Source organism: Glandiceps talaboti, chromosome 3 (assembly GCF_964340395.1).
Source record: "Glandiceps talaboti chromosome 3, keGlaTala1.1, whole genome shotgun sequence".
NCBI classification, from domain to species: Eukaryota; Metazoa; Hemichordata; class Enteropneusta; family Spengelidae; genus Glandiceps; species Glandiceps talaboti.
This window is the reverse complement of record NC_135551.1, coordinates 25,798,447-25,824,471: the sequence shown is the minus strand read 5'-3', so window position 1 is coordinate 25,824,471 and position 26,025 is coordinate 25,798,447. Positions and strand designations below refer to the sequence as shown.

Genomic DNA, 26,025 nt, shown 5'->3' with positions numbered 1-26,025 from the left:
ATACCAAGAAGACAAACTGGGTAACTGTATTACAGCTAGGTATGTGTGGTAGTAAATTTTACAAAGTATATATATGCATCAATTTATAACTTAGGTCTGTAGCTATAGAGAATCAATTTTAACAACCCAAACACACAACTGTATTGTTTTTAGGGATTCTTTTTTTTTTAAAGAAAAGGTGACAGTATTCTCCAGTAATCTATGGCACAGAAGGCTTGGTCCCTCTCCCAATAGAAGGTGTATTTCTATTGTCTTGGCCAGTGTCTTCTGGAATGTCAGGAATGTCCACAAATGATACATAGCCTTTTGATTTAGCAAATCAGATTTAGAAGGAGCTAGTTAAATTCTCTGACTTCAAAACACTGAATATTTACAGCAGGTTCATTAGAGATATTGTCTACTTTAATTTGACAATAATTAAAGTGCATATTACATGAAGTCTGGTTCTGCCATTGTCTTATCAGGAATGTTGGAAAACGATCTTTTAAGGTACGACAGTGCATTAATGTTAATCACCCCACCCCCATAAATACCAACATAGTATTTCAAAGTTTAAAGTTTAGAATAAAACACATGTACACATACATTATTGTTTGTAACTGCATATTTTGACCTTTCACCTGAATAACAAATCACCCATTTCAGTGTACAATATACGCTCAGATCACACAATTTACTCTAAAATTTATCTGGAAATCTGAATTTTGAAGACATTGCGCAGTCCTGGAAAATGGAATTTCTGTAAAAATTATTTACCACCTATGACAAAGCATAACCTAATTAGGATATGCTACAATGAGTCATGTTCCACAATATTATTGACTGGATAACAAAATTTATACAATGGCTGGCTAGTAACTTATTTGAATTTACCAAAACAGACACATACTGTCCTTAAGTGCATCAACAATACAAATCTGTTACCTATGTGCGTGGTCACAGACTGATATTGATTTTAATGTAACCTAGTCCTGAATGTGTATATTGAAATGTATATAAACTGCCTGACAGGTGTTTTTGCTAATCATACATACCTAGCCCTATGCGAAATTGTATACTATGTTTATACATGTGACATAGACATACATATACACACAATGCACATGCATACATGTGGGCATGCATACATTCATGCACATACCTACGTGGTATGTACATACATACACACGAACACACAATATATACATTTATACATACAGTACATGCATGCATGCATACATTTGTACATACATACATACATACATACATACAATGTAGCATGTACACATACACACTGACCATTTTAGTTTCACCAAACAACCTTCATCTCAGAATGAAAACATGGTGTCATGTGACATGTTGGACTCTCTTTCACCCCAGTTCACTGTCACTAATGTTGATTATTCAAAATAAAGAGGTCAAATGTCTCCAATTTCATCCCCACTCTCTTTTCATCTCACCTGTTCTTATGCCAACACTGTGTCACAATGGCTTCATTATACTGTCCTTAACTGCCACACCGACAGAAGCACGCCAAGCCACTTCAAATTATCCAACACTTTCCAGCTCATCTCTGAAGAGCATTGTACAACAAGCCAACTTTGATCACTTTTCTGATAAAGTGCTCTTTTTATTTGGATCTCAATGTTGTTTGGTAAATTCTCTCTTTCTTCAACCAGTAGTAAATAATAAAGTTTAAAAATAACTAACTATACACAATGACACACAGTCCCTATCATAGCTTGTACTTAATGGTGCAATGACCCTGACTACATTAAAAATTTTGCAAGTTGCTCCCTTGAAGTTGAAGGCATGTTGTTGACTACCCTGGGTAGGGAAAGCTGGAATAGCTGCGTTGCAGTCAAGCAAACATGGTAATAACTGACATTTCCCACCACAGCCAATCAAGACATTATGTGTAATGAGTCTGATTACAAGCACATGATGTACACAGTTGAATGACATGAATCTACCTTCAATAAATATAGGATTTAAATACTATCACTGCACTGCAAATAACGACAATTTCATAATAAATATTTTGACTCACCAAAAATCAATGTTGTGAGTCATCAAAGTTAATATACAGCATATTTCCAGGACCACTTTTCAAAAATTTGATTTTTGATTTTATGAAAATGCATTTTTCATAATATATTGATAAGAATTCTAGTATAAATTCAGTATGAAAGCGACACACAGTCAGAAATGTACATATCTCTTCTTTTGTCTGTGGTACATGTATCCAAAGGCTAACCTCCTCTCCATGTATAATTACTGATTGTGAAAGCATTACTCATTCCATGGGATTCAATTTCATTGCGTGACATTTGGATTTCACTCCCTTTCAAATCGACTACATAAAAATCTGGTTAATCCACAAAACCACAAGTTCCCAATTCTATATTGTTGTATATCAGCTTCGATAGCAAATAGCATGATGGTTGATTGATCATTGTACATATGATCTATATGAGCACACAAATATTGAAATGTGTGGAAAAACTTAAAAAACCAATTACACAAATTCACCACCTTGTTTGATTAATTTACATTGTATGTTTCAAACAATTGACTATTTAAACAATTCTATCAATCAACTCTTAGCAAACTCGTCATGGTTCGACTGGTTTCATACACAACACTTGTACAAAATTTCCAAACATTTGCCACTCCTAGTTTTGGGTTTGGTAATGTACATAACCTTGAAAATAAAGTCACTAGCAGTTACCATGTGTTCGTCCTTGTATGGCTTCTGAAGCCCTACAATTCCATTCACAAATTTCTATAGAAACTGAGAATATGAGATGTGGACTCCCTTCCCCCGGGACAATCTACAGACCCTTAGGATCAAAAGCAGGTACCAACATATACACAGTACAACATACATTGCATACTGAAAGACAAGCATGTGTTTTTAAAGTAAATATAGCTGATAATTTGCATATAAATCAGAACTTCAGTTTTGTTAATTATTTACTTGTTATTTTCTTCAAATTCAAGGACATAGACCTGAACTTAAGACCCTACAAAACACAAGTGTTCTAAAAAGTGTTGTCAAGGAGGGTACCAGCTCCAACGTAAACTGTCTGGACAATATTTGGATATAGGCCACTTCAACAGGTGTCATATTGATATATGACAATAGGGTTGGGTCCATGACATAATTAATTAGGTATTTTGATGGTTCATTGACTGCTCACCTAAAATATGGCCAGTATGTCATGAATAAATTACCTATAACATAATTACATACGCAAATTAATCCAGATCTTCAAATAATTTGAATTAATGTCATTTCTCAGTAAATTCATCAATTGTATGCTGGTACATTCTGATATTTTGACAGGCTGTATAGAATTTTTTGGGTGAAAAATTGAAATAACCAAACACCAATAATGTTTGTCTGACATTGTTTTCAGTGATAGTACCAACGGTGTCAATAACATGTCAACAAATATCACTTTTAAGGCGCCGGAGTTGAGTATAAGTTAAAATCACTGCAATTATCATCTGCCAGTAAAATGACATAAAAGTGAAGTCATGGGGGGGGGGGGGGGGGAGGGGGGTGCAGAACACCCACCTCACAATGTGACCATAATTGGAAATCGAAGTATACTGTAATTCAAAATGAAATACAATCACTGATGAGCAAATCACCTGTTTAGCCCACACAAGTTTACAGACTACAGAAAAATTCTTGAGTTGATGTAAGATAACTTCCTGTGTTGTTATTGAGCAATATGAAACAGCTGCCGGTTTGAGTTCAACTACTTCCTAATAGAGTTGATGTTATCTGCAATCATAGTGTGATCATTTTACAAGCTACCGTTCTATACTAAATCTACTTTTTATTTCAAATTACAAGGATGTAACATGTGTATCGTTCAACTATTGGTGTTGACAGTTATACATAGATGTATAATATTTAGGGAATTTATTGTGACATTATGTTTTTAAGACTCCACCCAGTGAACATGTGTGGTGAGCGATGACTTGCCTTCATGACTCATACACCTTTGTCAATGGACGTGGGTTTCCTGTGCAAAAAATAACACAAACCAATCATTTGAATAATGTATATGCGTCTTGTAGACGTGTGATCGATAAACCCCCGTGTCTTTTAAATCGGTATGCTAGGTTTAAGTCATCGAACACAAGTACATATGTCGAGTTTCCTGTAAGCCTAAATGCTTCCAAATAAAAGTTCGTGCCCAAATTCCCAATCACGTACGACGTGGTAGTATTAATGTCGACCCGGAAAACACAATGTTATTTGATATCAACCGGCTTCTATTTTACGTGATGAAGCATCTTATTCGAGCTAACTGTACTTCAGCTGGTCATCACAGTGAATCCTCTGTATATACTGTGCTATACGCAGCACACCACACGTTTGGAAAAACTGCTATAAATAATACTAGACGCCGGTCAGGCATTCACCTTCGCTTCGCTTGACGTGTGAACAAACCACACTCAAGCAAGGTCGAAACTTCGTTTTTAGGTCAACTAAAAGAGAAACGTCATAGATCTCAGCCACGACGTTACCTTTTATCGATAAAGTAACAGTATATCGTGCACCTGATACTAAATAATTACATAAGTTACCGTGTATCTAGATATGAATGTTGATACGGGTAGGGCTACATGCCTAACAATTACACTACCACCAGGTTTTGTATACGCTAACTGTGGAACTAGCCGCCATCTTGTAGTACGCCACCCAGCGTACTATCTTCAAAGTATTACAATTTGGGGTGCTTTTAAACCACAACAAGATCGTCAATTTCGGAAAACAACGACATAATATGAGAAACAATTAGCTCCGCTAATGGTGTCACTGACAACCACTAACAATCATGGTCGTTTTTTCATGACATTGATCATTTTGCCTACCTCATTGGGTGCGCTAAGTTCAAAAAGGTCCAGTCTGTTGGCATTCCATTCCGCTATCGTCCGAGCGAGCTCCTCTCGCTCAGCCGCTCTATCCCGTGGTTTCGGCTCCATAATATTCCGAGGACAAGAGAGCAAAATTGCTGTAGATTACTTTCCCATGTAGGTAAAGCGTTGTTTTCAACTTCAATACTCCGAGTAATTTTTGTAGTATTTTACATCGAGGCAAGCGTCATCGAGCAAACCGCCCTAAAAATAACTTCGAAGGATTGCGCATGCTCAGTTAGTGTATGCATTCTTTTTCATATGCTAATGTTTACCAAAGAACAAAAGTGTGGCGCCCAGCGTCATAATAAAATTTTAACAATGGGACCACTCATCATGAACTCACAGTCGCCGGGCTTGGCACACTTCCGCCCATGACTTTTACGAAAACGTACCGGAAGATCATAGTCCAGGATTCTCACCTGCTCAAGTTTCAGAATTTTCAGGAATATTTAGACAGCTTCACAGTTGGAAAATGGCTTTCAATTTCCCCACCATTGATATTTTACTGAAAGAAAAGTGTGTCCCTCTCTAGCTCTGTTGACATTCAAGGGCCAGTGCCCCTCGCACGGTACGTATGTGTGGTTGGGCGTTTCCCGTCACTTAGACAGTTTACTCGTATCATTATATTTGCTATATTGAGGCGTGATATTTGGTTTATTACACACAGAGGTAAGAAAAGGGGCATCAGAAAAGAAATTATAGACTAAAATTAGTCAAAATGTTTTAGAAAGATGGATGAACATGGTGGATGGATTGGATAGATAGATAGATAGATAGATAGATAGATAGATAGATAGATAGATAGATAGATAGATTATTTTCGCTATCGTTATTATTTTAATATGGCCAGAGGTGGCAGCCACTGAAAATACAACGCTAGAAGGGGGGGGTACCCAAAAACGGAGTTGTGAAAGGTGCGGGGCTGCTGAAATATTTTGTAAACATACTGAAGTATAGAACACACAGTGATGGAACTTGAACATGCACGCCTAATAAAAAAAATGCACATTTGGTTGCGACTCCGCAGCAATAATGTATTCTTCATTTAACTAATCTCAAATTTAATTTTGAGGCCGGTTACAGCTCTGTGTTTCTGTTTTAATAAGTTTCAGTATTACACACATATTGCGTGTGTATATTAGAGAGAGAGAGAGAGAGAGAGAGAGAGAGAGAGAGAGAGAGAGAGAGAGAGAGAGAGAGAGAGAGAGAGAGAGAGAGAGAGAGAGAGAGAGAGAGAGAGAGAGAGAGAGAGAGAGAGAGAGAGAGAGAGAAGAATAGTTTGGGGAGTAAAAGGTTACTCAATTTTTTTCGAGTCCCTTGAAAAAATTGAATAACTCGGATGCGCCGAGGGGGGGGGGGGGGTTACCCAATTATTATATATAGAAGATATAAGAGCAAGAATAAAAACGTTCTATAGTGTTTAGAGGCGTTAGCGTTGATGCCAAGATATTTGCTTATTTACAACGTTGAACCGCATGAGGGCGCTATTCTGAATTATTTACTGGGAGACATGCTGGGGAGACCGTGAAGAAATGTGCGCATACTGGTGCTGTCATTATCCATGTTATCAGCTGTGGTTTATTTGCAGTGCCGACCTACATAAATTTGACAACCCACTGATCCATATTACTAAGACTTCACATCCTGAACTATTTCCAATGATAGTTTTCACACATTCTGCAGTTTCCAGCCCTACGGTCTTCTTTCATACTTTGTTCAGCTCAATTATTACCAATTGTCAGCCTTTTCGTTTATAGAAAAAATAAACAATGTGAAATACATATTTCGATTTAGCCAAAAATACAGTTTCTGTCGACCGGGCTCCTATACACTGTCTGTGGTAACGTAAAGCTCGAGTTTGTGGCACAGGAGATCTAGAATGCCAGCTCACATCGCGATCTTCGTAAACCAGTGACTATTTGTACGGCACCCACCGTCAATTTTCGTAGAAGAAAAATAAGGTCTGGTTTGCTTTGTTCCATAACTTACAGGGTTCATTGTGTATAAGAAAGAATAACTACCATATTTCAGAACCTTAAAAGAAGGAATATAAACTTGGGTATTTGACGAAATTGATATTTAATTCAATGAAAGTATATGTTTCATCAGTTTTCTCTATTCGTTACACTATCATTCAAAATCGGTGAACAACTGTCACATAATATTTTGTCATAGTTTGACACTAATGATTCGTGTACTTGATATATTTTCAACAGACTGTCACTCAGATTATTGTATCAATAATGCAAGGACGACACTGACGAGTCATCCCACAATATATATGCTTGTCATGAGTTACAAGGAATAATAGAAGTATTCAACTCTGAGTCAGTAAATTTAGGTAAGGTACGGCGAAGCAAGGTGAGACGAGACGAGACGAGACGAGACAATTATTTAGTAGGCCTGATATAGATAAGTTCCATGAATTATTCAGTATCTTCCAAGGCTCACTGGTAGATTTTTTTTATTCTTCAAAAACTATCCATTCCACTTCCTCATCTGTATTAATCTCATCTAATTGATCTCTGTAAGGTCTTCTTCATATTCTTCATATTCTGTTTGCATGGATTTTCTCAGGCTATGTGCATCGAACCCAAGATGATGACCAAGGTGTTTCAAACCAAACGGCTGCAAAAGTAAAGGGGTAAATACTGCAATGATTAGTCTAGCATCTCGACTGGACTGTATGTATACATGTCCATATATGAATTCATACAGTCCAGTCGAGATGCTAGACCAGCAATGACAGACTTATGTCATAAACATCCCTTGTCTGTCTGTCTGTCTGTCTGTCTGTCTGTCTGTCTGTCTGTCTCTCTCTCTCTCTGTCTGTCTGTTTCTCTCTCTCTCTCTCTCTCTCTCTCTCTCTCTCTCTCTCTCTCTCTCTCTCTCTCTCTCTCTCTCTCTCTCTCTCTCTCTCTCCCCCCCCCAACAAATACCAAATAAAGCCCCATTCAGTCATTCTAATAATGGCAATAGTATAGTAATGCTGTCATAAATGAGTATCTTTAAAGACAAATCTAAATGCATCACTTCAATTCCCAATTTAGTAATTCCTATCAGTCTGAATTTCAACTGTTAAAGGTGATATCGATTAACACCCTTGTGATAATTACCTTTAAGTATACAAATTTACTTTTGTCAGCATTCCTCTTTTCAGACTTAGTTTGTATGTATATCGATAACTTATTTCGTCCCTTCTTTGACTTCTTTTTCAATTGTCTCTCATCAAATGGAGTGGTACACAGTGGTTGACTCTCTGAAAAAGAAAAAAGAGGAAATTAACAAAATTTATTTTCACAGATTTTCCATGAAAGTAAAATGTTATTTGCTACTAAATTCTAGACTCACAGTATTTTACTTTAAGAATGAAACATACTACCCATCACTTGTAATTGACTGAACTCAAGCCAGGTAATAAGAAATAAGTTGTAAACAATCCAATGACATAATTTATTCTACGTATAAAAAATGTCATCGTGATCCGACCTTATCAGCTCAGCTTGTGCCACATTAAAGGGTCAGTGAACTATCAGGCTGGAAGGGTGGGGGGGGGGGTAATTGCCAACTGCTTCCCAACACAATCCAACCCTTCTTTCAGTGGTGACAACCCTTTAAACAATGGCCACACTCAATTGGTGGACTCTCTTTCCCAGTAAGGGTATACAGCTATGATGCAACATCCACTTCATTGGTTAACCAGTAAACAGAATACCACTGATCCTTGATAAACTGGTGACTGTGTTTACATGCAGTTCCTTTCAACATGTAATATTACATTACATCTGATAAAACAACTTGTTGTAAACAATTCACATTAAATAAAATAAGATAATATTGTCATTACAATATGGGAACATAACCGCAATACATGTACTGTCCAGACACCTCAAACAACATATGTGGAATGGCTCTTAGTCTGTAAGGTACATCATGACCGGGTGCTCTCACACATCTGTCAATAAAGCAGACCAGTGACGGCAGTGTCACACAACATCTAACAGTCTAAATGTCTTTACCTTCTGTAGTTTCATACAGAACATGCTCCTGAGACAAAACTTTATGAATCAAATACTGAACTCCATCACTCAAGTTGGAGTCAGGCATCTTAGTGAAAGTGTGTGATGTATTCAGTAGTTCAGACAACATTTTACGGACTTCATTCATCAATACCAATATTTCTCCACTGAAATGACAAAATGACAACTTTATCAAAAGTAAACTTTATGTAATGATTGAAGCACAACTATACAAGATGTAAACTGAATGCTTTCCATAAGGGCAAAAAACAAGCATTTTGATTGTTGTTTCTAGATACAGCATTGAAATGAAAAATCCAAGGCTACTGATTTGTATTGCTTAATCATGCAAAGAAACTCGTTGAAATCGAAAGCTAGTACATCACTGACAAGTTCAGGTAACAGGCACATCTTTGTTATTAATATGTGAAAAAAACTTATTTGAAAATTGAAGGCTACATTCGTGTATTTCTTAATTAGCATATATGATTAATTATGCAAATGACTCAAAGTTGATTAAATCAAGAAGTTATACATAATGTGCACTTGTCATCAATATTATGTATTAAAGCTATATGGAATTTGAAGCTTGCATTCTTTATTTTCACCAAAATATAATTAATTATGCAAATGAATCCTTAAGATTAACAGTTACATCAACAAGCATTTTTTCTGAGATGAATACAGTAATAACTCATCTTACCTTATTGGGTTGTCATCTGGAATGGGAAACTCATATCCTAAGAATTTAACAGACTTTATGCATTCATTTCTAATGCCAACTTCAATATCAAATTGGTGTGGTAGGAATGTCATCAACAGTACAATAGCCAACACTCCATCACAGTCAGGTGGTAGTACTGTTACACCATCAGCACGAGTAGTGCTTGGGTCACTTGTTCCTTAGAAAGAACAAGAAATGATGATTGGTATATGACGTAGAGGTTTCCGGAATGGGTGTTTATAATGCTTGTGGGTGATTATTTGTGCTTCAGTACTTGCAACTTGTATGTGCAACAACAACAACAACAACAACAACAACAACAACAACAACAACAAGAAAATGACAATTTCCCAAATGCAGAAAAAGACATGTCATATGATGGTAATGACTACATAGATTCACTTATTAAAGACTTACCTTGTAAACAGGCAGCTACAGCACAGTGATCAATTCGTCTTGTTTCACAGGCAAACCCGATTGGATTACGCCAACCATTTAATTTACCTGCAATAATTATCATTGAATAAATCAAAACTTCAATCAATATTTGAAATTACAACCCCTCCCACACCCCAAAGAATAATGAGCCATCCCTGAATAGAAAAAAAATCACTTGTTTATAACTATCTTTTTAAATGATAAGATACTGCTGTGGGGGTATGTGTGTGCGCATGTGCGTATGTATGTGTGTATTATGTATGTATGTATGTATGTACGTATAATGATAAGATATATATATATATATATATATATATATATATATATATATATATATATATATATATATATATATATATATATATATATATATATATATATATATATATATATATATATATATATATATATAAATATATATATATATATATATGCTGTCTCAGGGATTATTTTTTAAATCCATTGTCCATTGATTTAAACTAACATCTTAGTGGTGGTTCCGGATAAGAGCTATTTAATAACTTCCACTGCAGTTGGTAAGGCTGTATTGGACTGCGGAACTCTATTTGTTTAATGTTGTCACCAGTTACACTCTCAATCTGTATGTCTTTTGGGACTTGGATTTTAAACACATGTCTGCCACATCCATACTGGTTCATTGTGTGTGCTGTGAGGGGGATGTCATGGATAACAGCATTCTCTGGGTCTATGTCACTTGTCTTCTCAAATTCCAAAATCAACTGACCTAAATTTAAGATGATATAAGATATGATGAGAGGAGATATTGACAAAGCAAGGCATGACATGATTAAGATAAAGTAAAAAATTGTATAGAGGCACTTCACAAGTCACAAAAATAAAATAAAGTTCATCTTTAACATAAACAAACCTAAAAGGTCAAGGCTTTATATTTACTATAAAACAAACTGTGTGATGTATGGAATGTAAAAAAATGAAGAGATAAAACTAAAACAATTATTAAAAAGGTAAAAAAAAAAAAGATGTAAAATAAAATTGTTCAATAATGTTCAGAAACCCAACCTAAATAGACTTAATAATCAAGTTCTATACTTATCAAGATAATAAAGCAGCATCGATAAAGAAGTGAATTCAAGTGAAAGTACCTTTATCAAAGAAACATGGAATAACTCTTCATAGATAAATAATCAGATTTTGTATTTCTAGTGTTACATGCCATATAGAATAATGAGCTGAATCAACAGTATGCTGACATTGGACACATTGCAGGGGCATTTATAATGTGTGTGGTTATGTATTATGGTGTATCTGTCTTTCTGTATGAGCATATGTGTGTCTATGTGTCTGCCTATCTGTCTGTCTGTCTGTCTGTCTGTAGTATGTATGTATGTATGTATGTATGTATGTATGTATGTATATAATTATGTATGTATGTATGTATGTACGTACGTACATACGTACGTATGTATGTATGTGAATGTATATATATGTACATATGTATGTATGCATGCATGTATGTATATGCATGTATGTATATGTGTGTATGTATGTGTATGTATGTATGTATGTATGTATGTATGTGTATGTATGTATGTATATGTATGTATGTATGCATGCATGTATGTATGTATGTGCATGTGCATGTGTATGAGTGCATGTACAAAACTATTGTCGGTGTGTGTGTGTGTGTGTGTGTGTGCGCGCGCGCATGTGCGTGCATGCAAGCACACTTATGCATGATATCCTCAGTACTGATTTATGATACACAGTTAAACAGACAGGCTGCATATATGCAGAATGAACTATGGGTTGAAAAGGGTTATTGTCTTGTCTGCATTTCTTACTTTTCGAGCCAGTATGTCTCACAGGATCACAAGTGAAACTAATCAGCTTGTGTAAGATTTCTTTTTTATCCTTGTCAGCAAGCACTTCTTCCAAACCATTCAGTATTATTGTATTTCTCGGGTCATATCCAACCTCTACAATTTTCTTCTCATTCCTGTAAAAATGAAAATCAACAGAACACCACCATTGCCATTAATAGTTGAATATAATGATATCATTAAATCATGTTTACTATGTTTTTTCTCATTGACAAATTATTGTGAAACAGCAATGGGCCTACTTTAATAGTATCCATTACCTAATATATATTGCAAAAGATCATGTACAGGGCCATGGCCAATTTACAAATAAACTGTAAACACAACGTACATTACTAAGCAAACTTAGTGTATGGCCAAGTTTTACTCTATGGGACGTGACAGATGACAAAGTGGTTACTTGTGTTTAATACTTGTTTTAATTTACAAATAATAATCTTTCTTACAATAACATACAATCACACATTTTCAAAATATTTTTAGGGACAATATTAAGTTACAAATTCAGACTTTGTGTATGTTATTTCACATTGTTTTTTTCAAGTAAGAAAACTTAATACTTTAATTGTTTTATTCATGAAAACAAAATTGATACCTAATTCTCATGTAAAGTCCAGTGAATACAATACACCAATGTTGAAGTCACTTTCAAATGTCAAATTGAAAAACAAATTTAAATTAACATTAGTAATTAGGTCTTACAGATAAGTGTTTTAGGAAACCTTTAGGCTTAATACTGTTTTTAAGGTGTGTCAGGTATTTTGTCTCTAAACCACTCATACATGACCATGTGGTGTATATTTACACATCTTTGGTTCAATGTCTGTACGTGCATGCTCTTTAGACATTATTAGTGATGCTGCACAAGTAAAAATAGACACATTAATATTCATACCTTGTAGCTCTTTCACCAAATTTATCCTTTGCAATGTTTTTACCAATTTCACCGATCAAGAATGCTGGATTGAATGCTGCTACTTGTAACGTTTTCAACAACACTGTATCAGAACAGAACACCTTGTCCACTTCTGCAGTGAACTGTGTGGCATACAAGCTATTGTCTTCTGATGTGTCTCCCATAAGACGAACATCATCTTTTGGTCTCATATTATCATCCTGGCATCCATCTTCACCATCTGAAACATCATCTTCACCAACTTCTGACCTCAGAATCTGGAGAAGATGATCAATACTACGGCGGGCCACGCTTCTGCGTGGTAAAGCTCTATGTAGACGAGAAGCTATGTCGCAAACTGAACTCTCCATATCAACCATTCTTTGTAGGTTTACAGCATTATCATAACAGAATTTCTCTCTTCGAACCCAATATCTTGTGTCTAACGCCCTCTCCTTCAGCCAGGCTTTAAACATATTTAGATACATGATAGGCTCACTGTACTCACCATTATCAAACCTTACACGGGCTTTGAAACTACGTTTCAATGACTTCAAGAAGTCTTCAGGGTTTTTCATTACCTAGAAGTGAATAATTATACACAAGTACAATATAATTAGAATTTTGGCAAATTGCTTTAAAAACTGTTCAATTGCATTTTTTGCCCTTGCTGGGCCAACTGATGGAAAGTTATCATCTAAGGAATTTTGCATGTGCAGCGTGAGGTTGAAATAATACTGACAAACCTAGAGGTCAACTCATCATTAAGATAACCTTAATGCAGTATCTTCAGAGGGAATAACCTTTATTTTTTGTCTCCTTTTAATTTGCCATTGTAATTTTATATATGTATGTAATGCTTGTTACCTATTCTTTTTTTATTATTTTTTGTTGTTACTAGATCCAATGAGCTTCCTTGTATTTATTTATGTTTGTCACCTATATATCTTTATCTATTTACATAAGTTTGTATTTTCTGTTGTTATTTTGAAATTAGTAACCACCCAAATTGATTAGTTTCTGGGGAACCAATTCTATCAATGGCACCCACCAGAAATGTTCTTTCTGTTGCTTTCAAAGATTGTTTATATGTTTTTCTTCTCTGTTGGCCAGGTTATTCAACTGTTTTTAGCTTAAGATATATATCTTGATATTCTGAAAATATAAACATTAAATCTTATAGGGGCACATATTTTGGACTCCCTAAGTTTAATGTTATTTGAACTTGTCTTCCATTCCATTTCCATTTCCAATTTCATGTTTCTTGATAATCTCATGAAATTCACATGTATGTGATGTTAAACAATGAAAATTACTTTCTTTGAAATGCCTTAAATTTACTTTCTAGAGTGGCGTTCTCCTTTCAGCATCTATCTAAGAGTTCAAATATTATCCTCAGAAATTTGAATGATATCAACTAACCAAGGTTGTTGGCAGGCTAAAGGGGTCCATTCGTGAGGATAGTGCTGCCGCCATAACAACAGCATCGCAAGTACAGTTGAAGAGAACACCATAAACAACAAGACGTGAAAGGGTTAAATCCAAAGGTAGTCTCAATGCCACATGGCCAAGAAGTGTCAGATTTGCGAACTCAGAATTCCCTGTAATTAGAAAGGAAGGTTATAGATAAACAATAAAATGAATTAGTTGTGATTTCAATTCAATGCCATTGTTTAATTACAGTCAGAAAACAAGTCAAATGATAATTCATGCAATTTCAGACAATCAAACTTTATACTACTTCTGAATTATTCCATAATCATTGAAATGGCTTTGACTGGTCATGGTACCAAGGTACAATTATGACATTTAAATTGTTATCATAAATCTCTCTAAAATGTACCAATTATAATATCTCACCTGTGATGGCACCGATGTCAGCAAGACTTTCTACGGCATCATCAAAATGTTCCATTAAAGGTGGTTGCACAGCTCGTTTAAGTAAATCACTAGGAGACATGTCCCCTGCTATCTTCATTGAAAGTTGTTTTTTACTCTCAGTATCGACTTATCTAATGGACTTGTTACCAACTCAGGGAGATTATACTTTGGCAGGCACTTTTGAAAGTAATTCTTAGCTATTAGTCTTACAACTTTACCATCAAACACTCTACCAGCACGACCTACATTATTACAGATAGAAATTAATTTGTATTATTACTCGAAGCATGATTGGTACTTCATGGATAATACATGGTGAACTTTTCATGGGGCTGAAAATGTGTCACTAGTTTTTTGGTCCTGAATTACTTCTGGTCACCCACAGTGATATTTCTGACAAGATAACAAAGAGAACAACGAGTTTTGATAGAAGGCAGTCTCCCTCAAGTTCTTTACTTCTGTGTGACTGAGAGATGAAATTGACTCAGACGGTAAAGATCAATGTCAAATTTAAAGATACTTACTGAAAGGTCATATAAGCAGAAAAGATAACATCTGATACTATAGGAGTAAACACTTAAATTAATTCACTATGTCTAATGTTTCGAGAGCTGTTACGCGAACTGCTGATTTTTACAGCAAATTATGGCTGCCATTTGGCAGAAAAGTGATATGAGCAGCAAAATGAATAACTGCACATGTGTATCACACTTGTTTTTTTTTATACCTGTGCTCAAGATCTTATAAAATATTTTGCTTCAAAGTGTCTAGAGTATGCAAGAATGAAATTGATTTTTACAACTGACCTCAAGGGTCAACCTCAAAATTCAAGGTCTGAAAAGAAAGCTTACACCTGATAATAGGGGTAGACACTTGAATGAATTTTTTACAGTTTTTGGGTTATGCTGTATTTTTTAAAATACAGATATGGTGACCAGTGAATTTAATTTCGTATATGTCGAGAAACTAAATGACATACATGTGTCCCATATGATACATCACCTTTGCGCAAGGTTTGAATGAAATTGGACATTGCCTGTCTCAGAAATGATGTATTATGGATGCACAGATTGGCACATGCAAAAACAATCTCTCAACTCAAAACAGTACAATTTTCACTATGTTTTGATCATGTGAAGCGATAGACTGAGGCCTACTAACCAGCTCTTTGGTGCAAACTTGCCATGGAACACCAGGTCTGTTCTGTGGTCATCATCCGACGCTTCTCATCATACAGAATCTGTCGCATCAACCCAAAATCTATAACAACACGTACATTTGGTATGGTAACTGAGCTTTCTGCAATGTTGGTGGCCAAGATGACATGGGCATGTGTAGATGGTGCCTTTTCAAAACAGGCTTCTTGATCTTCACGTGGAATCTAGTGGATTGTAAGAAGCGATACTAATTATAGACGATGTTACAATAGCCCTTACTACCGTACTCTAGCAGTCCTACCGTACATCAACACAAGCAGTAATTGAGGGTTTTGTACAGGTTGCTTTACTTCACACTGTTATGTATTACTGTTACCAACTTACATAATATGATTTTGGGTGATGACATAGCAAATTGGTGAGTTATTGAACCTTGAAATCTTGTACAGAAGCCTCTACTGTACTTTACATGCATTTGGTCATTTTGTGAATTTCCAGCAAGGGTTTACAGGAAAAAAACTCTGATGAAGACATCACATTTACCACGTTCTTTGTCGTGACACTCACATTTGACAATTTGTCAATCAATATACATGTACTACAAACAGTGGGGATGTAGAAGTAGTCAAATAAATGATTGAAGCAAATACAATTATCAAGTTCATGTGTAATGTTTTCATTAGAAGACTGTTTCTACTGCACTGTGAAAGAATAGCAATGCTTATATCTCTCTTCAATGTGATTGGACAAAGGATCATGCCTTATTTGTTGTGTCTCTGTAAGTTTTAGTCTAGAGTTGAAATCTGTCTATCTTTGTGTCAAAAACTGTACTAGTAATGTCCTATGAGTGAAACACCAAACCAACGTCATTTTAACTGTAATTAATATCTGTTCTGTCTTACCTGAGAATGCAACACAAACAACTTGATTGGGCATGCCATACCAGAATAACCATCTTCCAATGGCCACAAATAATCAAACAGATCATAGATAGCACTAAGACCTAATAAGGGAAAGATACACATGAAAATATTGTACTACTAGTAGTTCTTCACTTACCGTGTGTTTTGAAAAGTTACAGTTTTGCAGTTTGCTTTTAATATTTGTTTTATACCGTATAGTATACAGATTGAGATAGTGGAAAAGCAAACTGAAGTGTGAGAGATGTAGACCAACTTAAAATTTCAAAATGCAGTGAGACAACTTAATTAAGGAAGCATTCTTCATCCCTAGCTTATTTTTAATTAGCCAGGACACTGTCACTGACATTTTTAGCCCATAACAAATTTGTAGGCATTTTTCGCCAGTTTTTAGTGTTTTATGTTTGTCTTTTTGGTGTGTCAGTTTCAAGTGTTTGTAATTCAATATTTATTTTTCTAGTCTTGTATCCGGTATTTGATTTAAAGTGGCCAAGCTGATGAGGATTGGGTATTTATTTTGGATTTCAAATTATAAAGCAATTTTATCATGTTTAAAATTCTACTTGAGAACTCAATGAGCAACAACATATTGCAAGTCATTTTTTGTAACTCAATACATTGATAAAGCATGATAAATGAGTAAAATGTGTGTTATTGTATGTACAATAACATTTTACACATGTTGTAGCTTTTGCAATGTAATAAGTTGCAAACACAGACTTTGTCAATGTTGTTTCACATTCCAATGTTTCAAGTAGGAAGACATGGTAGAATTGTTTTATAAATCAAAAATTCAACATAAATACCCAATCCTCATCCATATGTCCACTTTAATGTTGTGTCTGTGTCAATGGTAAGTAATTATGGGAACATTGTGATTGGATGCATATACCCCTAGGATATATTTTCATTTTCAGTAAATAAATAATATAATGAAACAAATAAGGTGTTGACACTATGAACATAATAGATGCAAGTCTGACTTTACCAATAGGCTGTAATCAAGATTTGGGTAATTACCTGGTAAAAATATCAGTATTTTCTCCTCGGGTCTTACAAAATTCGTTACCAGCGTTACGCATAATTCAAGAAAGCCTTTCATGATAGAAGCTCTAGGTTCATTTTCATTTGAGTTGTTAGTGAGCTGAAGTGCAAGCTTCGTAAGTTTGTCCTCTCCTTCCTGTCTGCCATTCTTTTTTGTAAGACCTTGCAAGAAATGAAGAAAGACCATTCACGTATGATTGTATGAGGTGAAGAGTTAATAATGGTTGCAATTTTTTGACAAAATACATCACTTTACAATTTTGAAACCGTTATTTGTCGATAGGTAGATTTCCATTTCAATTGAGGCCAACAGTACACAATCGATTACTCAACAATATAATCACCATAGCATACAAATGACAGCTTGTTAAAATAAACTTACCATGTTCAAACGTTTGTGTAAATTGCAAGGGAATATTCTCTTCTGATGAATATCTCTCAGCGTAAACTCGGTTGAATCTCACCCATGCTTCAGCGAGATTATTGATGTCCTTTGCTGACAACCAATTCAGATATTCACTGTTAGACACCAGATCATCAATGTATATATCCTCAACATGGTACCGCTTATTGCCAACAAAGATTGGCTTCGGAATTTGGTCAGATTCAGATTCACATTCGGAGTCAGATTCAGAGTAAGAAACAATCTCATCAAGCGACTTGGAAAAATATCTGTTAAATACAAAACGAATATTAAGAGAATTAATTCTTTATTGTTTACGTCCCTCTTTTTACCCTCTGTAAGGAAAGGTTATGTTATTGTGATGTCCTTCTGTGTGTACCTGCCTAGCTGTATGTGTATGTTACAAAACTTGTTAATGTAGCATTGAATTTAACGAGTAAGTTGCATAATAATTAATGAGTTGCACTAATTAGGCAATATCTTAAAATGCAAGCTTCAAACTTCATATATATATTCTATCATATGTGTTGATGACAACAAAGTGTAAATGTCCTACAAAATGTGACAATGATTCAATGTTCAGCTATCTGATAATTTTGAAATTTCTCATTTGCATAATGAATGATTTTCTGTAATAAGGCAATATCAAATAATTTGATACATACATAAAACTTATATACCCTATCAATCTTGTTGATTTAGCTTTTAATTGTAATGTGTAATTGGTTATAACTGTTCTATTTTCTAACGAAAGACCATTTTAAAGAATGCAAGCTTCAAATGTCATCAATATGATTATGCACATACATCAATGACAACATAAAACTCAAGTCTTCTACCAAGTTTTATTTTAGTCTAATTTAAAATAACTTCACATCTTTTGTGTTTCAAAGAGATATAAACTGAATGCCTTCTGTGGGACAAAAAACAAGCCTTTCGATTAGTTCATCCTTAATTGGTAAATGTCATTAATTATGAGTCATTAAAAGTGAACACATGCTTTCAAATGCTTTACTTTTGTATGACTAATCGTTAGATTTTGACAAAAAAGATCAGGGTCAAATTAACAGAAAGGTCACATAAGCAGAAAGGTAATATCTTAAACATTTTAATGAATTTTCTATGTCGTGTGGTTCCTTTGTAACATCATCAAGAAATGGACAGTTAATCCTGGAGGTAAAGGTCAAAGGTCAATGGCCCAAAGCTAATTGCACCTGAAAATATGGGGTAGACACTTGAATAGAACCTCTATGTATTACATTTTTATTAGAGCTATGTGCTAAATATTAATGTATAAGTACAAATATTATGTAACAAAAATATGTATATGTCCCATGTGATATAATATAAGGAGTAATACCACACGTCTCTTCATGCTGATGATTTCATGATATTCCCTATGAACTGAATCCCCACTTCTTAAATACACATGTCACACAAACCAGGTCTCACTGTGGTGAGTTGTCAGGGGCAACAGGGAATTAATAATGTTACATACCTTGAGAAAAGCTTTCCTTGTAATGTTGCTGACATTACAATTATTTTGACGTCAGGGTGTTTAGCCATTAACAATTTCACAACCAGATTAAGTAAATCAGCATCAACTTGTCTTTCATGAATTTCATCCAATATCACATGGGTATACTGTTTAAATGACTTTGGATCATTCAGCAAGCTCTGTTTAGGTAAATGTAAAAACATCAATTAATAATGAGCCTTGTTTTTGTCATCAGGTGCAACAATAAATCAGCAGCAGCAGCACCAGCAGCAGCAGCAGCAACAACAACAACAACAAAACAACAACAACAACAACTACTACTACTACTACTACTACTACTACTACTACTACTACTACTATTACTACTACTACTACTACTACTACTACTACTACTAGTACTACAACAACTACAACAACAACAATAGCATAAATAATTTGTACTGCTACATAATAGCAAAACTAGTGAAATTAAAGACAAACATAAAACCAACTGATTTGCTTTTACCTGAAGTAAGAGGCCAGAAGTTACATAGCTCAATTTGGTAGAATCTGATATCACTGATTCTCCACCAATTCTATAGCCAACAGACTGACCAACTGTCTCTTTCCTCTCAGATGCAACTCTTTTTGCCAAGGAAATGGCTGCCATTCTTCTTGGTTGTGTGACAATGATATTGACTTCATTACTAGATGGCAACCGATGCGCAGAGAAGGTATAACTCCTGCAATGATGTCATGATAGTATTGAATAATTAAAGCATTGGAATTTTTTTACTATGTCCCCTCAAAATCAATGTATATAAACCAGAAACCCTACTATGTGGTGTATGTAGGAGTGAGGATAGAAATTACCATTTCTATGTCGATGAAAACAGACTTGTACTCACTAGAGGTGAGTAAAAGTAAACACATTTTAACTACTCGGTGACTTTGTCATTCACCCCCTTGGTTATGTTTCTTTGTGTGGCGTTTTCAACATGAATTACATTTGCAGTATATCCCCTTGCTTCCTACTTTATTTTACTGTCAATGTATTATAAGCACTTTTCATTTTTTTAAAGTTGTATCATATACTCTCAAGGGTGGATGGTCTATGGTTATATGTATGCAATAAATCTGCTGACACTTTATACACTATGGAGAACCGGTTCAAAATTAAAACATAGTTTTAAATTACCTGTCTCTTTCAGCTTCATCCATTATAAATTGAGGCACCATAGTTGACTTCCCACATCCTGTCTCACCTTGGATACATGTAATCCTGTTCTTCTTGATTTCTTCAAGGATTTTCTCCCTGTATTCACACACTGGTAATTCCCTTATTGTGTGATTCCTACCTCCATCTCTGATATTTCTTTGCTGTCCAGGGTGTGTTGTCTGGTTGTGATGACCTTGTCGTCTCCTGGCTTTGCGCCTTGGCTTGGAATCCTCCTTGCATGGCAGAACATTGTCCCTTCCATGACCTAGATAGTTTTCAGGTGGAGTGTTTTCAGTGTTTTGTTGTCCTTTAGATTTCATCTCGTCATCAAGTATTTCTCTGCAGCAAGCACCTCCTTGGCTTTCATTTCCTCTGCCTGATTTATCATCGAAAGTTTCAATCTCTGGTTGGGGAACAGTTGGTATGTTTGGGTAGTGACTGGTTTCCATGTGCAGCTGTCCCATTGCCTCAAATTGGTCAGATTCTGGTATGGTATCTTCAGACTCCAAATCTAGGTCCAGACACTGATAGGTATTAACACTTGTGAACTGGACAGGTGCAGGCGTTATCATTTTTGTCTTCCGTCTGGCTGCTTTTCTCGATGATACAACACGGAAGCGTTCAGACAGGTCGTCATCATCTGGGTCTTGATAACCAAGATAGCTCTCTGTCTTTTGTCTGTAAGATTTTTTCTTACGCGAGACTGACTCAATTCTCTTACCGGCATCCCTTTCTTCTTGATCTCTTTTCTGATCGCAGCCACCTGATTTGAATGCACTAGAATTTGGACCACGGCTTTCCTTGTCACTTCGCTGGTTCCGTTTCTTCCTATGTGATTCTTGCGATTTCCTATGCTGGCTCTTTGCAGCCTGTTTTGGAGTCTCAAAACCAGGTTGGGTTGGCCTATGTTTACCACTCATGTCAATCTGAGAGTTGTCCACACATAGTAATTAACTCTGTATCTGTGCATGAAAATAGGAATTTGTGCATATCAAATTGTTCTACATATAATTGACATCTATCAGGGAAATATTTTTGTTTAACCCGCTCTAGCTGTAACTAGGGTATTATTGTCTATTAGATAAACACATAATATTCATTGAAAATTGTTAAAATGCCAATAATTATGCAATGAGATGTCTATTTTATCTATAAGTAGTATAGTAATAAGTTGAAATTGTGATTCAATGGTTCTATTTTTTTGGGGGGTGGGGGAGCAGACCTCAAAGTCAATTTTATTGGCTATATAAACTATACTATGTGTACTGCTACACAAATCTGTTTACCCATATGTGATTTAACACTGTGTAGAGTGTGCAGTAATACAAAGGTCATCACATTTAACAGTTCCAGATGCATCTAGTGCAGCTTTAAGGGACTGGTCATTTTTAACTGACTGGAGGGAGTTGGTTGGAGTTTAACAGTTGACGCCCACTCCACACCCTCCCCACTAGCTATCATGGGGGTGCTGTTTCTGCCCAAAATCAAGATTAAAAGAGAACAACCCTGATGGCTAAGTATCTCCAAGTACATGATACAGCCCAATCTGAACCTTTTTTTTTGCAAAGCCCACATCAATTTGTAAAGAAATCTCTCATTGTTATGTATGAACGCTGAAGTTGATTGCCACTGTTATCTTAATATAGAGTACCATATAATTGTACATCACTATAATTTTGGAGGTGGGGGTGTACAATTACATTAAAATATGTGTAGCCGGGGAGGGGGAGGGCTACTAAAATTCTTGTGTTCATTTCCCGGGGGGGGGGGTGGCATTATAGTAATTTTTAGAGCACGAAGTGGTGCTGCGGAAATAAATTGACCAAAACATCAGATATAATGTATTACATTTGTTATTTCCGTGCTATTTCCGTTGCAGTGTATGTATCTTGTTTGTGTAATTCGTAAAATATAAACCATGCGTGAGATGTAAAAATCACCATACCGCCTATATTGAAACTCTATTGCAGTGATTTAAGCTTTTGGTATTAAACACATACACATTGGGCTCAGCGCGAACCCTATGGTGTACAGCCTGATACATGTATATCAAAACGTCACGTCGACACGAAAACACCTGTGGTAGATAATATGTTACAAATTGATATAATTACCTTCAGATGTATCGTTAAAAAATAGGTAACACAAATGGCTACAAGTTCAAGTGCCTGACATTTAGTTGTCGTACTTTTGAAAAAAAATAGCCTACAAACCTGCGGTGTCCAATTCCTCTCGTCGCACACTTGGCTTACTAATTGAATCTTCGACGCCTGCACTATTTATTTCGTTTTCTCCAAGTTCCAGATATTTACAACGTCATCGTTTCGTTGAAATAGTTGTCACGCGCGCTGTTAATATTTAAACCCAGTAGTGTTTTTACTGATATATATATAAACCTCGTACGCGTGATGCAGTCGTTATAAATACTGAGAGGTCCAAAGATGAAAAAACACGTATTTAATTAGAGCATGTTGACTATTAATTTTAACCGTAACATACATTGGTTCATACAGGGGTGGGGTGGGGTTGGGTGGGATGTTATTGGAGTTAATTTTTAATAATTGTGTTTTTTCGACGAAAAGGGGAAAGGGGACTATGGTTATGGATATGGGATACATAAACGCTCATCGAAGTGCATAGATCGCTGGCTATACCATGAATAAGGATTGTACTGCCGTTAGGGTCGCTATTTACACTTATTTATATATATATATATATATATATATATATATATATATATATATATATATATATATATATATATATATATATATATATATATATATATATATATATATATAGGAAGTCAGTCGTAAGATATGTCCGTAGTACAGTGCTCGATACGTCTGCACGCAGAGCGGAGTATATGTTGAGGGTAGAAGAAAATCAAGTCGGGTTTTTCGTCTCTACAAGCCTGTTTCGTGAGTAAATCACTCGTCAGGAGATGTTGATGTACATCAACATCTCCTGACGAGTGATTTACTCACGAAACAGGCTTGTAGAGACGAAAAGCCCGACTTGATTTTCTTCTACCCTCAACATATATATATATATATATATATATATATATATATATATATATATACATATATACATATACATACATACATACATACATACATACATACATACATACATACATACATACATACATACATACATACATACATACATACATACATACATACATACATACATACATACATACATACATACATACATACATACATACATACATACATACATACATACATACATACATATATATATATATATATATATATATATATATATATATATATATATATATATATATATATATATATATATACACATCATATTGTGTGCATTTTTCTCAATGGGTTTTCAAGGCGCAACCTGTGTAATTACCCGGAGACGCGGGAACGCGACTACCCACATTACGTGATGGACGATCGATTTCTTTGACTTTGTGAAGACAAGTTTATCTTTTGCGAGGATTTGAGACAGACACGCGTTTATCAACCCCATGAATGTTTAGTGAAATTTTAGACCGAAAATGGGATATTAAGGAATTTTTCCTGCACAAGTGACCCATTTGGGCGGCACTTCGCCCGTTAATCTTACTATCTTCTACTCTCGCCCCACCCCTACGAAAATTCTTGGGTTCATTTTGGGGGACCATGAACTGTTTTTTATTTAAACCAAGATATTTTTCCTCAGCCCCCCCCCCCCCCGTAAATTCTGCTCATTCCCTTATCAGCATAAAAAGGTGTGTCTCTCAATGTTATCAGTCACTTGATTGCAAAGGTCACTTCACACTGTCGGTCAGTTCAACATACCAGTTCCCACAAATCGATAAACTTTGTCGTTTAGTTCTATCAGTAATCTTTTTCTGGCTAAAATGTATGTAGGTGACTACCTAGCAATGTATGTAGGTGACTACCTAGAAATGTATGTAGGTGACTACCTAGAAATGTATGTAGGTGACTACCTAGAAATGTATGTAGGTGACTACCTAGAAATGTATGTAGGTGACTACCTAGAAATGTATGTAGGTGACTACCTGTACAAATGTATGTAGGTGACTACCTAGAAATGTATGTAGGTGACTACCTAGAAATGTATGTAGGTGACTACCTGTACAAATGTATGTAGGTGACTACCTAGAAATGTATGTAGGTGACTACCTAGAAATGTATGTAGGTGACTACCTAGAAATGTATGTAGGTGACTACCTAGAAATGTATGTAGGTGACTACCTAGAAATGTATGTAGGTGACTACCTGTACAAATGTATGTAGGTGACTACCTAGAAATGTATGTAGGTGACTACCTGTACAAATGTATGTAGGTGACTACCTAGAAATGTATGTAGGTGACTACCTAGAAATGTATGTAGGTGACTACCTAGAAATGTATGTAGGTAGAAATTGAAACAAATAAATCTTCGACGGACAGGTAGCCGATGATACAGTTACTAGTTGCATTCGGCCAGTGCAAAAGAGAATTATTTAAAAATATAAATAAAAAAAAACGAAATCAATACAGCGTTTGTAACATTCTAGAGGAATAGATTTCTTCCAAAATTGAGCATCTTTGTACTAAATTGTAGTGTGTGTGTGTGCGTGCGTGCGTGCGTGCGTGTTATATTTTAAATCTGTACGATATAAAGAAAACCCATTCAGCACCAGCAAACATGATTATACATTGCTCTGCAGACAAACATGGCATGGCACATGGAATATCAGACAATATTGATATCACTTTTATTAAACAAATAAGTAGTGATAGATACATACATACATACATACATACATACATACATACATACATACATACATACATACATACACAGATAGATACATACATACATACATACATACATACATACATACATACACACATACGTACGTACATACATACGTACGTACGTACATACATACATACATACATACATACATACACACACACACACACACACATACATACATACATACATACATACATACATACATACATACATACATACATACAAACATACATACATACATACATACATACATACATACATACATACATACATA

The 26,025-nt window shown here is 35.3% G+C and overlaps 2 protein-coding genes across 4 annotated transcripts in view; both read right to left on the bottom strand.

The window, feature by feature from the left end:
- Nucleotides 1-5,131, bottom strand: part of LOC144432854 (uncharacterized) — a 65,649-nt gene extending 60,518 nt beyond the window's left edge. For all 3 annotated transcript variants that reach the window (XM_078121149.1, XM_078121150.1, XM_078121152.1), the window contains exon 1: nucleotides 4,876-5,131. In XM_078121149.1, the coding sequence (XP_077977275.1) occupies nucleotides 4,876-4,986 (111 nt within the window). In that variant the 5' untranslated portion in view covers nucleotides 4,987-5,131. The remainder of the gene's footprint in view (nucleotides 1-4,875) is intronic.
- Nucleotides 5,132-7,328: 2,197 nt separating this feature from the next.
- On the bottom strand, nucleotides 7,329-13,334 carry LOC144433283 (uncharacterized). The gene is made up of 8 exons (XM_078121590.1): nucleotides 12,859-13,334; nucleotides 11,925-12,079; nucleotides 10,586-10,846; nucleotides 10,081-10,167; nucleotides 9,643-9,841; nucleotides 8,940-9,106; nucleotides 8,037-8,179; nucleotides 7,329-7,548 (listed from the first exon to the last, which is right to left on the bottom strand). Exons 1-8 carry the CDS (start codon nucleotides 13,332-13,334, stop codon nucleotides 7,435-7,437), a joined length of 1,602 nt encoding a protein of 533 aa, XP_077977716.1. The 3' UTR covers nucleotides 7,329-7,434.
- Nucleotides 13,335-26,025: the final 12,691 nt, after the last annotated feature.

Coding starts and splice junctions, on each gene's coding strand:
- LOC144433283 (XM_078121590.1), bottom strand. CDS start 13,334: ATGTTTAAAGCCTGGCTGAAGGAGAGGGCGTTAGACACAAGATATTGG. Junction 12,080..12,858: donor TTTGGTGAAAGAGCTACAAG/GTATGAATATTA, acceptor TCATTTTTACAG/GAATGAGAAGAAAATTGTAG. Junction 10,847..11,924: donor GAGACATACTGGCTCGAAAA/GTAAGAAATGCA, acceptor TCTTAAATTTAG/GTCAGTTGATTTTGGAATTT.